This window comes from Podarcis erhardii, assembly GCF_964252035.2.
Source record: "Podarcis erhardii genome assembly, chromosome: 4".
Taxonomy (NCBI): Eukaryota; Metazoa; Chordata; class Lepidosauria; order Squamata; family Lacertidae; genus Podarcis; species Podarcis erhardii.
In genome coordinates this window covers 53120185-53136383 of record NC_138508.1, presented here as the reverse complement: position 1 = coordinate 53136383, position 16199 = coordinate 53120185, and the positions used below count along the sequence as shown (strand labels likewise).

At 42.3% G+C, this 16199-nt stretch overlaps 1 protein-coding gene and 1 pseudogene across 2 annotated transcripts; both read left to right on the top strand.

The window, feature by feature from the left end:
* The first annotated feature begins 1594 nt into the window (after positions 1-1594).
* On the top strand, positions 1595-3123 carry LOC309340491 (claudin-8-like). The gene has a single exon (XM_081859307.1). It carries the CDS (start codon positions 1754-1756, stop codon positions 2435-2437), a length of 684 nt encoding a protein of 227 aa, XP_081715433.1. The 5' UTR covers positions 1595-1753; the 3' UTR covers positions 2438-3123.
* Positions 3124-8250: 5127 nt separating this feature from the next.
* On the top strand, positions 8251-8916 carry LOC309340335 (claudin-8 pseudogene; annotated as a pseudogene). The gene has a single exon. The product of its transcript is annotated as a claudin-8 pseudogene (transcript).
* Positions 8917-16199: the final 7283 nt, after the last annotated feature.

Below are 16199 nucleotides of genomic sequence, written 5' to 3'. Positions count from 1 at the left end.
AGCTGGGGCTAAAGTTAGGAACATGGGCTGAGCCTGCTGGATCAGATGGAAGTCCCATCTGGTCCAACATTCTGGAATCACATTGACCAACCAGATCCCTGGGGGAAGCCCCAAAGCACTCTGCAACAGCACTCTGCCCACCTGATTCCCAGCAGCAGTTGATAGTTGGATCAGTCTTTACTTTAAACCATACTTTCAGCTCTTGTGCTAATAGGGTATTTATCAATCTTTTAGTACCCACAGACATCCTTTTTATTGCTGTCAGGGCAGTCGTATGCAACCCGGCCTTCAAAATGATTTGCACCTGCAAAAGTTTTGGGGCAGTTATACTACTCTCTTTCCAATTAGTGCTTAGCCTTGATTTCTTTCTGAAATCCTGTAACCTTTTCATACTACAAATGTCCTGGGTTTGGTTTTTTTTGTCCTGCTTTCATTGTGCAGTAGCCCTTATAGATAGCAATAATGTGATAGCGTTGCAGAACAACTAATAAACCTCTAGCACGCTGCAGATTCCACCAACAATATGTTCATCTGGAGGGACCGAAATCCAGGGGCAAGCTCTTAACCCATGTACAAGCTTTCAGTATTATCTCAGTTGTTCTTGACAACAGGGCTTCTGCACACACAAGTAACCCTATTCTGTTTGATCAGCTTGTTCCACTAATATTTACAAACTGCGATATTTGTGTAAAGCTACTTATATGTAAGATGCGAGCAGGAGAAACTGGCTTAGGCTTGTTATGTGATCCCCCTGCCACCTGACCTCTCTCCGGCTGAGTTGCTGCTGTGTACCACGATGGAGAAGGGGCATGGTGCCAGCCAATCTGGTATTCCTGCCAATGCAGTGCCCACCTCCACCTCCCCTTTACTGTTGCAGCATGCAGCAGGGACTCAGCTGGAGGGAAGTCAAGTGAGCAGTGCAGGCTGGTCATGCTGTCCACTACTGTCTACACTGATTGGCAGCAGCTCTTCTGGATTGCCGACAGGGGTCTTTCCCAGCCCCTACGTAGAGACACCAGAGATTGAACCTGGGGTCTTCTGCATGCAAGGCAGATGCCTTACAACTAAGATGCGGCTGTTCCGAAGATGAATTTGCCTGTGGAGTATACTTCAGCACATCCACAGTAGTGTTTTGAGAGTTTTACACAACTATTGCACATCACAAAAATATTTTAAGGAGTTTTCTATGCAAACATATCTAATCATAGGCTAATGAGCACAACTGTAGTTGAACGCTCCTGTGGGTTTTCTCTTTGGCTCGTTGAAAGTTATTTGGGGTGGAAACTCAATGCTTGTTTACAGATTGTATATTAAAGCCATTTGGCTCCATTTCAGAATGTTTATGTACTATCTAACATTTTGCCAGGAGGGAAAATAAAAAGGTAAATGACAGAATTTCTTCAGAAACACAGGTGTGCCTTCCAGAAAGAATTTTTCTGGTTGCAAACCCTGTTGTGTTTGACCTTCCACTGGCTTTGAAAGTTGTTAAACCTGATAGATAACTCCATCCTTTCCAAATGATGGGGGCAGTGGAATGCTCCACTCCAAGCAGTAAGGAAGCAGCCGAGTGCTAACCAGCATGCATCTGATTCAAACTGGTCTGAATTAGCAAGCGTTTCTGCAGGTGACAGCTGCACAAGCTGCTCAAGAAAGGTTTCTCTTCTGCACATGACCTGAACCTGCAAAACGAACAAACACCCTAAGCCCTGCGCTTGAACAGAACATATCTGGAGCCCTGTTCTGGAATGAAGAGATGGCTGCCGCTTCTGCTGCTTTGCAGTTTGCTGGACTGATCCTTGGAGGCATTGGCGCAGTTGGGACTTTCGCCATCACGGGCATGCCCCAGTGGCGAGTGACCGCTTTCATCGAAAGCAACGTGGTGGTTTTTGAAACCTCCTGGGAAGGCCTGTGGATGAACTGCATACAGCAATCTAACATCAGGCTGCAATGCAAGGTCTATGACTCCCTCTTGGCTCTGCCTCCTGACCTCCAGGCTTCAAGGGGTCTGATGTGCGCAGCTTCAGCCCTGGCGTTCCTTGCGTTTGCAGTCGCTGTCCTTGGCATGAAGTGCACAAAGTGCACAGGAAATGACGACAGAATAAAAGGGTATATTTTGCTGGCAGGTGGCATCACTTTCATTGTGACTGGCATCGTCGTGCTCATCCCAGTGTGCTTCGTTGCCCACAACATCATCCGAGACTTCTACAACCCAGCCATTCAGCTGGCTCAGAAGCGGGAGCTTGGCGAAGCCCTCTACATAGGCTGGACATCTGCCTTCTGCCTCGTCGCTGGAGGAGCAATTCTTTGCTGTTTCTGCCGTTGTGAAGAAAAAACCAGAAGCTATCGATACTCAGTGCCTTCACAACGTACAGCCTTCCAGAGCCATCGTACGCCAAGAAGAGCTGAAAGTTCGTACACTAAAAGTCAGTATGTTTAGTCTGCCTTTGATTTACTGTCTTTCCAAGGGAAGTATCCTTTCTGATCAAACTTGGATTCTAGAAGAAACTCTGCTAGTACAGCATGCTGTGTACAATGGAGCAAAATCCAGGAAACTGTCTGTGACCTCTAAGACAAAGCAAGCTCTAGAACACAAGGGAACGTCTTCAGATATTTCAGAGCAGCATCAGAAATTCGAACTGAATATTGTCCAAGGTTTTTGTATTTTTTTTTATTAGCATTTATTAAGGGGAATATGTTTTCATTCTAATAGTAATTTGAAATTGCTTTGCAGTGGGGGGGGGTAGGTTATGTTACAACAAAAATTCTATCTTACTGAAGTCCACTATGATCAATACTATATTAATATGCAAAATATAGCAGAGGCTCTTATTGGGAGGTGAAGGGGAAAATGAAGGGGGGGGGACTTCTCTAAATCTATATTTGATTTTTTTTAACCATATAAAGTTTTTATTGAAGTGTTGCTTGGCTGTGTAAAAAAAGAAGAGGAGTGATGTGCTTGAATACTTTAAAATTTCAAAGTTTTCAGAGTATATATTCTACATTTCCTGGGGAAAAAAATTTGCCCAATAGTACTAACACTTCTTAGTAGTGATAAAAGGTTGTGTGCTTTCTTTTCTTGTTTTTCAATCTAGCTATATTCTACCATTATTTTCCTGCACATTATTGTTTGTTCTGTGGGAAGAGTTTTAACACATTTTAATAAAAATATTTTAAACTTCATCTGTTTCGTGTGACCTTCCTGGCGATTTGCAGGGTGCACTAGGCAGAATTGTAAAGAATACATAACCACAATAACATGCAGAATGGCAGCCATGAAGAAGCATGTGGCAAGCTGTCCTGTAGGAGAATTATAATGCAGTTTGGCATCTTTCTGGAACTGTATGTGGCAGATGGAAAAATGCACAAATACTACAAATCCAAGTATAAACACTATCTAACAAGGTTTGCCTTTGTGTGTGTGTGTTTGTGTGTGTGTGTTTGTGTGTGCATGCATGCAATACTCACAGTGCACTTTAGCTTAGTTCATTTGACAGGTCTGTAGGGAATGCAAACCATTCATGTTACAATAGCTGCTAAGACTGTTTGCAATTTTTAAAAAGGTTAACTGAATTTATAATCAGGTGAGTCACATAGCATATAACTAGAGTTTTCCGAGCGTACTGTACATTTTTTGCTATTCCAGTCTTTCCACCAGCTGAACTGGATGCCAGCCAATTCCCTCCCTTCCACAAGACTTCAGCAAATTCCCCACCCCAAAGACTTCAGCAATGCAGTAAACGTTTCTTATCTTGACTCTCCACCCTGTCCTACTTCCCACCCCCACTGCTGTGCAGAGTTCTTTCCCAGAAACATATTCAAAGTTACTCTATTGGTTTGTTACTTATAGAGGTATTGGTCATATTTATGTGACAATGTCCTGATATGTTGAAGATAACCTTGCTCTGTTTAAACTGCAGCAGAATGTTATGTGTGCCATGCTGAAGAACTAACAAAATGTCCTTTAACTGTGGAAATGCTTTCCACTGTTAGATTATTTTCATACGGGAGCAATTTCGTGCAATCTAGCTGAGGTGATGTCAGGGCCCAGGGAGGAGCAAATTAGCACACACTTGGGCCCTGCTCGCTTGCCTTGTGGTCACCCACTTGTACTGGCACCACCACCCACCACCTGGCAAGACTCCTCTGGACTCCAAGAAACCTGTCTCACCCTCATGCCTCACTCTGAGCCACGGTGTGCTTCCTCAAAGTGAAGCATTCTGGCTGAGGGGCCCAGGAAAGTCTAGCCATTTTGCTGTGGCTAGAAATGGTTTTTGTTTAAATAATAAAAAATAAAAGTTATAGGTTAATCAAGTAACTTTAGTAGTAAGAGCTAGGCACACAGGAGGCTGAGGCAGAGAGATCATGTATGCTGCTGCATTAGCAATAGCAAAACAACGTTTATAGCAAGTGGGGTGAGAAGAAGAGTGAGGATGGCAGATACACAACTCCATACCCTCCAACATTTCTCCGATGAAAAGAGGGATAGTCCATTCCAGAAGGATAAGTTCACTATTTATACCCCACACATTTTATCGGGCTGCCCCAGTCACTCTGGGCAGCTTGCAACATATATAAAAACATAATATAACATAAACATTTTAAAAAAACTTTTCTGTACAGGATTGCTTTCAGACAGCTCATGGGTCGGATAACTTTGTACCCTCCAACATTTTGCCAATGTAAATAGGGACAGCCTAAGGAAAAGTGGGACATTCAGGGATCAAATCAGAAACCAGGATGGCTTCTCTAAATCGAGGACGTCCCTGGAAAACAGGGACACTTGGAGGGGCTGCATCTCAGGCAGTGCAATGCTCTTTGTTTGCTCTGTTTACTGCTGGATTCCAGGAAAATTGTTAGAACTGGGAGGAGTGACAGAAACAGCTTGCCATGTGCAACAGCCTCTATCTATTTGCATTTTCCACTATTTGCATGTGTGAATTAGATGTAAGAACATGTTCCAGGAACATCAACTTAGCTGGGAGCATGTAGTCTCTGGGAGAGTTAAAACACGAGGACAGCGGGTTTACACTGATTCACAGGGGCAATAAATTTTCTGTCCCATTTGGCAGCCCGACAGAGCCTCTGCTAAATAGCAAAGCAGTAATGAGAGTGGGAGCTATCCCTTCATGGGTTTTCCACAGAATAACCTGGTTTGCAGTCGAAAACTGGAACCAGGACCTCAGTCTTTTCTCTTTTACACCATAACAATAATGAAGATTGTTACTCAACTTTGTTTTACAGGTTTGCTAAAAAAATAAATAGCAAACTAAACCCACAATATTCTTTGGAATTCTGGAGAAAACATTCAGATATAGTCTATGTTTGTGGTATTCACAATACCTTTATACTCATTTGTCCTGCTGCTATTTCACTCCCCTCAGGCTTCAATACCAGTAATTATTCTATCATTTGAGATGACAAGATTGTCTTTCAGCATGGTTACACCTTACACACAAAAATAAACACAATCTTCTTTTTAGTTGGTGCGGTCTAATGCTGTTCCTCAAATATTTCAGCTCTATTGCAAATGTTAGCTACAGAGACTGGTATGTGAGCAGCTTTAGTTCGTCAGGTGGCTCACCTAACTACCAATTTTAATTGCCTCTCTGTCACAAGTCATGAGGAACTTGGGCAATTTAAGCAAGGGCGAATGTATCCCTGATTCCTAAACAAACAAAAAACATAATACCTTTGAAGCCTCCAAGAAGGAAGGGCAAAAATGCACTTGCCTAGTAGGTGCCATCTTCCGAGGTAATCCGTGAGGCAGTTTTTCTGAGGCAAGCTGCTGAAAACAAGAAATTGCAGAGACACTGTGGCCCTGATACAATTTGAGACAGCTTTGTGGAGAGTAAAAGAGGGCACATTAAGAGTTTTGTTTTTCACATTAATGTTGCTATACTGTGCCCCAAGTTTCATTATTTTTATGACAGTTTTGGGGTTTTGGCACTCAAAAGTCTGCTTAACCTGAATGCCTTCATGCTACTCAAATTTACGCCATCAAGAAAGTGACATTTCCCTGGCCTTTGGACTCTACACAGGATCTTTGTACTGCTACCTAATATATATACATATACACCTTAATATTTGCTTACATACATATGCTTTACAATTCTCCTGGAGAAGGGAAGAACATGGGGCACAATATTATTGTGAGGAGAGAGCAAAACTTCACAGTGAGTGCAGAATGAGTCTATGCTACTGCACTCTCAATCTCAAATGCAGGGATTCCCAAACTTTCTACATCCAAGGTCCACTTGAGATGGCTGAAAACTACTGAGCCACCCCTCCCCCCATCACAAAAGGATAGTGCAGGGACAGAGCCAGCTGCAAAATGATGACAGATGGAGACAGAGTTTGGCATAATCAGCTGGCATCCCTTTCTACTGATTTCTACTCCATCTTTTGAAATTGCAAAATCCTTTTGCTATCATGTTTTTCTTATGGTGTGAAGTTTCAGAGCTCAGCTTTCCACAAGCTTTAGAGGAGACATTTGGTTTGAGGTTATTGTGACTCAGTCTCCCCATTTTAAGGAGAATTTGGAGAATCTCAGGGTCTCTTCCAACTCTACAATTCTATGTTACTGTGCTTCCCTATGTATTTTTTATCATTTCTTTACCCATTCTTCTTGAACTATATCTTCCATGCCTCTTCCACAGAACACCTCCCAGTTTCTTCTCTCTCTCCTCCTTGGTCCTTTTATAGCCACATTTTCCTCCTACTCCTGGCTGTTTTTACTCAGCATGCAAGGAGTTGCTAGTGCTGGCACTGGTCCAACCAAAAGCCTATGTCATGGCTGAATGGTGGGGAAAGGCAAGTGAGGAGGCACTGGGCAGGCTGTGGCACCGAGGCCCATCTGAAAGTGGCCGAAGAGCCACTGGTGGGCCATGGCTCACTGTTTGAGAAACACTGCTCTCATGCATCATTAATGGCCTAGAAATTCCAGATTGCCGAATTACCGTATGTCCCTTTCCATGATAGTAGGCTTACTGATCCAGCAGAGTCTTCCATGATCAGAAAGTGGGCAGGACATTTTTCTTGGCTCCCCCTTCTGTCTGTACTGGTTCCCCTATCTTCTTTGGAGGGGTGAGGACACAGCATAGGAGGTGACGGGAGTGGCTGCTGCAAAGGAAACACACATTTCCCCTTTGTGTATTAAGATCCCATTAGCAAACTAAGCACATCTCTTGAGAAAGTTGGGCAGAACTTAGAAAAGACATATAGCAGGGGTGAGCAACCTATACCTCTTCAGATGTTGTTGAACCACAGCTCCCACCATTCTTGTCAATTGGGCATACTGGTTGGGACATATGGGAGTTGTTGGCCAACAACATCTGGATGAGCTCAGGTTGCCCACCCTGATTTATATTGTAAAAGTGTGTGTGTGTGTGTGTGTGTGTGTGTGTGTGTGTGAAGGTACAGGGTTATAAAGACTAGGACTAACCACCTGAGAAACAGTTTCTATCCAAATGTGATTTTGGTTTTAAACGCAGTGTAAGGTAGTCTCTATGGGAGTATATTGTATTTAATTATGGAGTATCAGAGTTTTTAGGGGGTTAACCAGGCTGGGATAGCTGGGATAGCAGGCTTGTGGGTTTTTGAATGTCTGATGTAGATTTTTTCAATTTTGTTGTTCTGTATGGGACAATTACAATAAAGATTATCGTATCGTATCATATATCCACACACACGTTCATATTCTTTTGTTTGCAGCACTGAAAAACTTCTAAACTCAACCTAAATAAACCTTACAATTTTTTTTGTCACCAGTAAATTGTAAATGTGTTTATGTGACGTTTTTAACCGGAAAAGTGATTAAGCTATTGTGCTTTGACACTGATGCAATGATTATTGCTGAAAAATAATTATTAGTGCTGTAATTGGGTATCTAAAATTAGAGCATAATCATTTAATTATAGCATGTTAGCAGCACTTGAACACACAAAAAACAACAATGTCAGGTAGAATATGTCTGGACTCACCCTTGCACAGAATCTGATTGGCCACAAAGGTACTGGGCCTTGACTCACTGTGGAACTTTAGACGAAATATATAGAAGCTCCTTCAGGTTAGGCAGAAGTGGATTTCTTCCTCCTTGTTCTTCAGGATAACAGGCACAGTCCATCTTAAATTCATTTGCCACGTGAAGAAACTATGGGAAAGATTCTTATGTTTTGGGGAGAAGTGCAAGATCTTCTTTAGAAAAGTATTCCTGAATTATTTTTGCTTGGGCATCACTTTCTGAGAAGCCCCATGGCTTGCTGTGCATTGCAAACTGTGGCCCTGCTGCTTGGGGGCATTGGCATGGTTGGAACGTTAACCGTCACTCTGATGCCACAGTGGAAAGTATCTGCCTTCACAGAAAGTAACATCATAGTCTTTGAGACCATTTGGGAGGGCCTATGGATGGTGTGCGTCAATCATTTCAAGAAGCATCAGTGCAAATTCTACGGATCCTTGTTGGCCCTTCCACCTGCCTTGGAAGCATCCAGAGGACTAATGTGCACAGCATGTGCCCTGTCAGTTATTGCCATTCTGATTGCCGTTGCTGGCACAAAGTGCATCCAATGTCCTGGCAGTAATGAGCAGATGAAGAACAAGATTTTGTTGGCAGCTGGAGCAATTTTCCTTCTGACTGGGGTCATTGTGCTGATTCCTGTTTCCTGGACTGCCAAAAACATCATCGAGGACTTCCACAATCCAGCAATCCAGTTTGGCCGGAAACGTGAACTGGGACCTGCACTCTATTTAGGCTGGATCACCTCAGCATGTCTAATCAGTGGAGGAGCCATATTTTGCAGCTTTTGTGGCTCTGCAGAGAAGCCTGGAAGATACCGAGATTCATCGCCATCCAGTCGCAGACTGAACAAACCTGAACATATCAGGATGATGCCTCTAAGTGTACATTCTTACGTCTGATTATTTCAGTGTTGCATGTTGACCTTGCTATGGACAACAGCAGAATTCTTTCAACCTATATATACACCAGTGAGGCCAGAGTCACCCAGATCCAATAAACACAACTCAGTTGTGCAAAAAGATTTCCATGCATGGATCTGCTATTTGGATGTGCAGAAGTGTGTGGGATTTGACACACCATAACTATATATTGCTACCCAATGTATTGGCTTCTGCATTAGGCATTGTCTCCACATGGGTAGCAATATGAACGCCGCTCTCTGCTGCTCCTGAAGTTCTGTGGATCAAGGTGAATATGGTTCTTCAGCATTTTAATGTGACATGCAAGAAACTTTTTTGTTTGTTTAATGTAGCCTAATTTTCCAAGTTATATTAAAAACACAGTGCCCTCAGTTCTTTAGGATTCAATGCTTTTTACAAGTGCTTTCAGTTATATTCTGAACCTGCTAGAGGGCCCTGGCTTCATTTGTGGGGCTCTTTAGGCAAAATATGTTATATTATTACAACTAAAGTATTCTAATCACAGCTTCTTCCTCTGGTTCTCTTATTCAATGTAGCAAGCATTCACACAACAAGAACAGAAGGGGAGAAAGAGGTATCTTAAAGCCCACGTAACCATATTTAGTTAATTGGCGGCATTCAGCTTGATGGGTCAAAATTGTTTCAGGAGGTCGTAAATGAAATCAGAGGCGAAGGGAAGGGAAGGGAAGGGAAAGTGTGCAAGAATAGCCAGATAAGTTCCCTGGAGCTATTTTATCCAGACTCCAGATAAATTTTAATCAGTGCAAGATAAATTTGCCCACAGTTTCACCTAGAAGGAATTTGTTAGTAAATGTTCAAATGATAAGAGACATAAAGCCACAGCTGTCCTTGAATTTTATATGCAATGACTGACTATCCTATATACAGTGGTACCTCGGGTTAAGTACTTGATTCGTTCCGGAGGTCTGTAGTTAACCTGAAACTGTTCTTAACGTGAAGCACCACTTTAGCTAATGGGGCCTCCTGCTGCCTCTGTGCCGCCGGAGCATAATTTCTGTTCTTATCCTGAAGTAAAGTTCTTAACCTGAAGCACTATTTCTGGGTTAGCGGAGTCTGTAACCTGAAGCGTATGTAACCTGAAGTGTATGTAACCCGAGGTACCACTGTAATAGGGAAGCCCTTTTTGCCAAGTGGCATCAAATTTATTATATCACCTGACTATTCTGTGAGCAGATGCACAAGTTTGTGCGGCAAACTGCATTTCTGGCCCCCAGACCTGGTTAACAAAGGACTATATAAAGCTGACTTAGACCACAGGCCCATTTAGCTCAGTATTGTATACAATGACTGGCAGCAATTTTCAGGATATCAAGGCAGGAGTATCTCTGAACCTCACCTGCAGACACTAGGGATTTAACCTTCTCCTGGGATCCAATGGAGGAGGGTGGGATTTGATGTTCTAGTTTTAGGAGTGGAATCCAAACACTGCCACACTCAAATATATTTTTTCATGGAGCGTACAATTTTAAGGAATACCAGGGCTGCTGAATCAAAGACCAATTTTTCATAATTCAGCAAGAGTTTTTTTATGAACTAATTTCAGATCAATCAATATGAATAGATACTAAAAATGGCAGACATACTGCATAAATACACATTTACGTTTGAAGAAAGGCAACCCTATCACTTTTTTTGGAGAGTAAATCAATAGCAAACATTTGCTAGCCTCACTTGTCAGGCTTAATTCATCTTTCTAATGCAGTTATGTACATTTTCTGGTTTCAATAATCTCAGATTACCAGTTATTACAACATTGTGTCACAGTATCGACTTGTCCCTGAATAAATCAACCGCTACATCCGACAGCCTGAACTTTTTTCTTCCAATGCCAGAAAATACATACCGTACCTCAGATGGAATGTGCCAACAGCTGACAAAAACCAGCATCAAACACCATGAAAGTAGTGAAGCTTTGCTGACATGTGACATGGAGAGGGGCTGATAGATACATCTGAAAAACAGTTCTGAGACAGTTGCTACTATATTTCCGGGTCAGAGGCCTTTGCCCAAGTGTATATTCTGAAAGCTGTGTGGAGGGCAGCAACATGAGAACGGGCATTTTTAGTGGTGGCTCCCACTTGTGGAGTGCTGGCCTCCGGGAAACATACCTGGCCCCATCACTGTCTATTCTTAGGCACCAAGTGAAAACATTTCTTTTTACCAATGCTTTAGACTCTTAATTCAGAGGACTGTGGCTCCTTGTAGCCTCTTCCAGTGGGTAGGATGTCTTACATGTACCTATATGGTTGTGTTAGTAGGTTTTTATTTTGTTCAGGTTTTAATCTTTATATTATTTTGTAAGTTGCTCTATTTTGTGAAATAGTGACAAGTGCAATTAAAAACAGGAGTCACATCTGTTGCTCCACTGAACAATAGTTTATCTTCAGATTCTAATAGCTCATATAGATCATAGACCTGATCTCAAATTAAAACGTTAGTAAGTCAGATCTATTTTAATTACTGTGCCTTGATTGCGACACTAGTTTCATTATTGCTTGTGTTCAGAAATACAGGAATATATATTCATTTAAAAATAAATTTATCTCTCCTTCACCTTTAAACCTAGGGCCCCAAGATGAAATTAAAATCATCCATATAAAAGAGACACAAAACCATTACCCAGAAACATAGGAAGCTCCTTCTATTATCAGAATTATGGTACATTTAGCTCAAAGGTGCATTTTTTGTAGGGCAGCCTTCCACAACCTGGTGCTCGTCAGTTATTTTGGACTACAATTTACATCATTCTTGGCCACTGACCATACAGGCTGGGGCTTGTGGGAGTTGTAGTCCAAACCATGTGAATGGTACCAGGATGTGTGTGTGTTTCGTAGGGGGTGGGAGGAGAGATTGCCCTATGGTTTCCCTCTCATGTCCATTACTTTAATGGAATTGTTACATGAGGCCAGATGCATCTAGTGTAGTGCTGGAATGTAACTGCCATCATCGGGCCATGTTTGATTCTGTTTATCCTTATCCTGATTCCTATTTAGGAAGTAGGCCCAATTGGGGATGGGGGAGGGAGGTTGGTAGGTGGTGGTTACCTATTCATAACATTTGCCCCCGTATGCTGGTTACTTTAGCAAATGTAGGTTGGTGAAGGGAGGAGGTGTGACTTCCTTCTACCCTGCTTAAATACATTGGAGTTCTCTGAGGGTTAAAAAGGAGCAGAGAGTCACAAATCAAGCTTCTCCTTTGAAGTATTTACCATTCTCGTCCCAGGTTTCTGAGCTAATGGGAAAATAAGCTTACATGCATGTTTATCTTCCAGCGACATTATGGATTCAGATAATGAAGCTTGCTATCTGAACAAGCGCTGCTAATTAAAATACATTTTAAAAGAGAAGTGCCATCTTGATCAAGGTTTCTTTATCTGATTCGAAGAAGTGGCTGCTTGCCACCATAATGATTCGTACTGTAAATTGAAAAACACAACTGCACCAAAAGAGTGGAATGCAAATGATGGGAAAGTATTTGCATTTCAATACCTTTTGATAATAAAGTATGATTTTTAAACGACAAATATTATCTCAAACAATAGATGTGTTCAAGGTGACTCGGATAACTTCAAAGAAACTCCTTGCTGTAAAAAATACAAGAAAAATCACAAAAAACATCAGCTCCAATCTTAGAAATAAGTCCCTCTGAGTTCAGTAGGGCTTGGTTCCAAGTATGTGGACATAGGATTGCAATCCAAATATAGCACTGTACTTTGCACAAAGAACTCTCAGTCCCATTCACTTAAGTCCTCCTGCTTCTCAGGATGGTCTGTGAGGGCTGGCAAGAGGTTGTGACTTCCACCTGCAACTCTCAGAGGCAAAAGTGGAATGCTGAAAGGTGACTGAATCTTGCAATGTCTTCAGGGTTCCCAGATACAGAAAGACTTTGAGGAAGGAAATCTCATGATGGCTAGGATTTCCCAGCAATCATAACATTTAGACTAGTGAGACTTGGGAGATGCCTATATCAGATTATTTCCCCAAGTTCAGACTCATTTGAGGGCAGCAAGCAAGCTCCAAAGCCTGCCCACCTGGGATTATCCCAGGTTTTGACTGGCTCCTCTTTGTGGGACTCAGGAAGAAATGTTTCATGCAGCCTCAACTGGTTGATACGGGATTTTTAAAAAACAGTATCTTCCTGCAGTAGTTTTTATGCAGAGAGGGTGAACCCTAATTAAAGTTACACTTCCTGCAACAACTTCTAAGGCAGGGAGGAATAAGGCCCATAGATTGTGGGAATTCTGAATCTGTCCTAACACTCTTACCAGAGAAGGGCAACTCCCCAGTGCTTCCTTCAATCAGCAGTAGTGTTGGTAGGGGTAGGAGTAGGAGTAGATCCTTTTCACATGTACTGCTAGTAAGCCAAGTGTTTCCCCCTCTTATATTTCTGCATCTGGTTCTTTCTGGCTAAGGGCAGAACCTTACATTTGTCCCTATTGAAATTCATTTTGTTTGCTTGTGCTCAGTTCTCCAATCTGTTAAGGTCATTTTGAACTCTGATTCTGTCTTCTGTGGCATTAGTAACGCCTCCCAGTTTGGTGTCATCTGCAAATTTGATGAGCATCCCCTCAATTCCTTCATCCAAGTCATTTATAAAGCCGTTGAACAACATCGGGCCCAGGAAAGAACCCTGCGGCACCCCACTAGTCACTTTTCCCCAGGATGACAAGTAACCATTAATGAGTACTCTTTGCGGGGGGGGGGGGGGTTCTTGCCCCAGCAAGCTCTCTTCCTGCCATGTGCAGGAATCCTATTCAAATTAATAAACAGCTTTTTCTGTGAAGTGGGAGGAGGGCTGGCTGTTCTAGAAGTACAAATCCAAACCACCCAAGAGAGGTTGTACTATTGTGCTGCTGTCCTTTGAATTCCACTCGCAGCATTAAATACTGTAAAGAGAGTAGAAACTGCCTCATGTCCTATTTATGATCTGCAGGGTTTTGTCTGCAAGGTAACTCTTACCTTGAACCCCAAATAAAAGCTTGTTGGGAAAGATTTTTAAAATAGAAGGAAAATATCAGTGACATTTGCACCAAATGTTGACCTAATTCAAAGAAGTGTTTTGAAATCCATGTTACCCAGTTTGGGGGCACGTGCAATCAATTTCAGGTCTCAGTCTCCTGTGCTTGTTATGTTGCCTATGATTACCAGATGAAAGATGATGGGTAAATCTGCATTTCAATTTCTGTCAGATGCCTAGATGATGGACAGACTGATCTATGATGTTTTCATTAGAGATTTCATGATGGAGTGCCAGATGGTTCCCTCTCAGAGTGAGAGCTTCAGCCCTCAGACTCAGATATTGCCTTCTGTATTCTTGCATGAATTTCCCCCAATTAGCATGAATCAGAGCAAAAGCTTAACATGCTCAGATACCTTACAATTCACCTGAACAGCGGAAGTCAATCTGTTCATGTAATATGCTTCTTTGTCTGATGCTGCTTAACGTGGAGATTTCAGAGGATCATATAAAACCCATTAGCCTATTTTCTTTATGCATATAAATTTCCTTCTTCAGCCTATGAAGGTATTGTGATAGTGGTGCACAAGCAGAAGGATTGACACATATTGGGACATTGATGTCAATCCAGTCAGCAGGGCTCCTGAGCTACATCATGACGGCTGCTGAGATCATGAAATGCTATGGTTACTTGGAGCCCTTTTCTCATTCCATTTTCTCCCATCCAGTCTTTGGGGCAGGGAAAGTAGTGATAATGGCATCTCTGGGGAGGGATCTGGAAGACACAACAGATACATAGGGGTGGAAGAGCTTTAAACTGTACCCCAATCTTTATCCCTACTGTATTAGGCTGACTCTGGAAACCATGACGCATATGAGCAGTCACCCACCTGGTGCCCTCCAGATGGTTTGAACTACAGTTCCCATCATCCCTGGCCATTGGCCATGCTGGCTGGGACTGATTGTATTTGGAGTCCAGATTATTCGGTAAGCACCAGGTTGAGGAAGGCTGACATACTGGTTTGATTTTCATCACCTGACTGGCTTGAGAGATTCTGCACAACATTACCATCTATAGGTCTGGTGAATGATTGGCTAAATTACTCCATCACATCACAATGTATATATATTGTGAAGTTATTGTTTTAGGGGAGGCTCCACCAAATAAAACAGTGCATGTGTCATTTCCTTGCTCTCAATTCATCACTGCCACCACACCCAGAAAGTGCAGAATGTCATCTGAGAAGTGTGTGGAAATAGTCTTCAAAAGAAAAACAAAACATCATCATTTGCTGTTGGTTCCCAGCAATAAATTAGCTGTGTATAGCAAAGGAGGCAAAGCATTAATACACAATGAAATGTTTTGTTCCAAAGGACACCGGAAGCTGATTCCATACTTCATACATGTTACTGCGGTGGTACTCTGTTATGAACAGGTGTTTGATTCTGAGAACTGCTTTGTGTCTGAAGAGTTAGGAATTTGGAGGTGGTACTTCCTATGCATGATTTATCAGTGAATTTGAAATTATATTTCATGAGCCACCGCTGGAGGATCATATGAAATTATTGAAAATCATGATTGAGTTGCCGAAGGCCTTCCGGCGGTTCCCTCACTGCGAGAAGCCAAGTTACAGGGAATCATGCAGAGGGCCTTCTCGGTAGTGGCTCCCACACTTTGGAACGCCCTCCCACCAGATGTCAAGGAGAAAAACAACTACCAGATTTTTAGAAGACATCTGAAGGCAGCCCTGTTTAGGGAAGTTTTTAATGTTTGACAAACTATTGTATTTTAATATTTTGTTGGAATCTGCCCAGAGTGGGAAACCCAGCCAGATGGGTGGAGTATAAACAATAAATTATTATTATTATTATTATTATTATTATTATTATTATTATTATTTGCAGAAAAGCAAAAAAGAGAGGTAGATGTCAAAGTTGTGCATGAAGGAGAATTTATGAGTTCAGATACTGGCCAGACAGGGTTCTGTTATTGTTGCTGGCACCATACCCTGCTGTAGGGGTGAAGAACCCTTGGCCTGCATGACTGATGTGGGCCCCCAAGCAACTACGAATGCAGCCCCAACAATTTGGTGGTGGGACATTTTCTTTTCTTTTACTATGTCCATCCAAAGAGTGCCTTCCTTGCCCTGTGCCTGCTGTTGCATGTCCTCCTCCCCCTTGCTTTGCACCGTGCTTAAGGGCACTCCATAAGACTTCTCTCACAAAACTTCTTTTTTAAAGCACTATAAATAAACTTTTTTTCCTCAGCAACATCCTCAAGGCCA

What these genes read in the sequence shown, in the direction of transcription:
- LOC309340491 (XM_081859307.1), top strand. Translation starts at nt 1,754, where the DNA reads ATGGCTGCCGCTTCTGCTGCTTTGCAGTTTGCTGGACTGATCCTTGGA.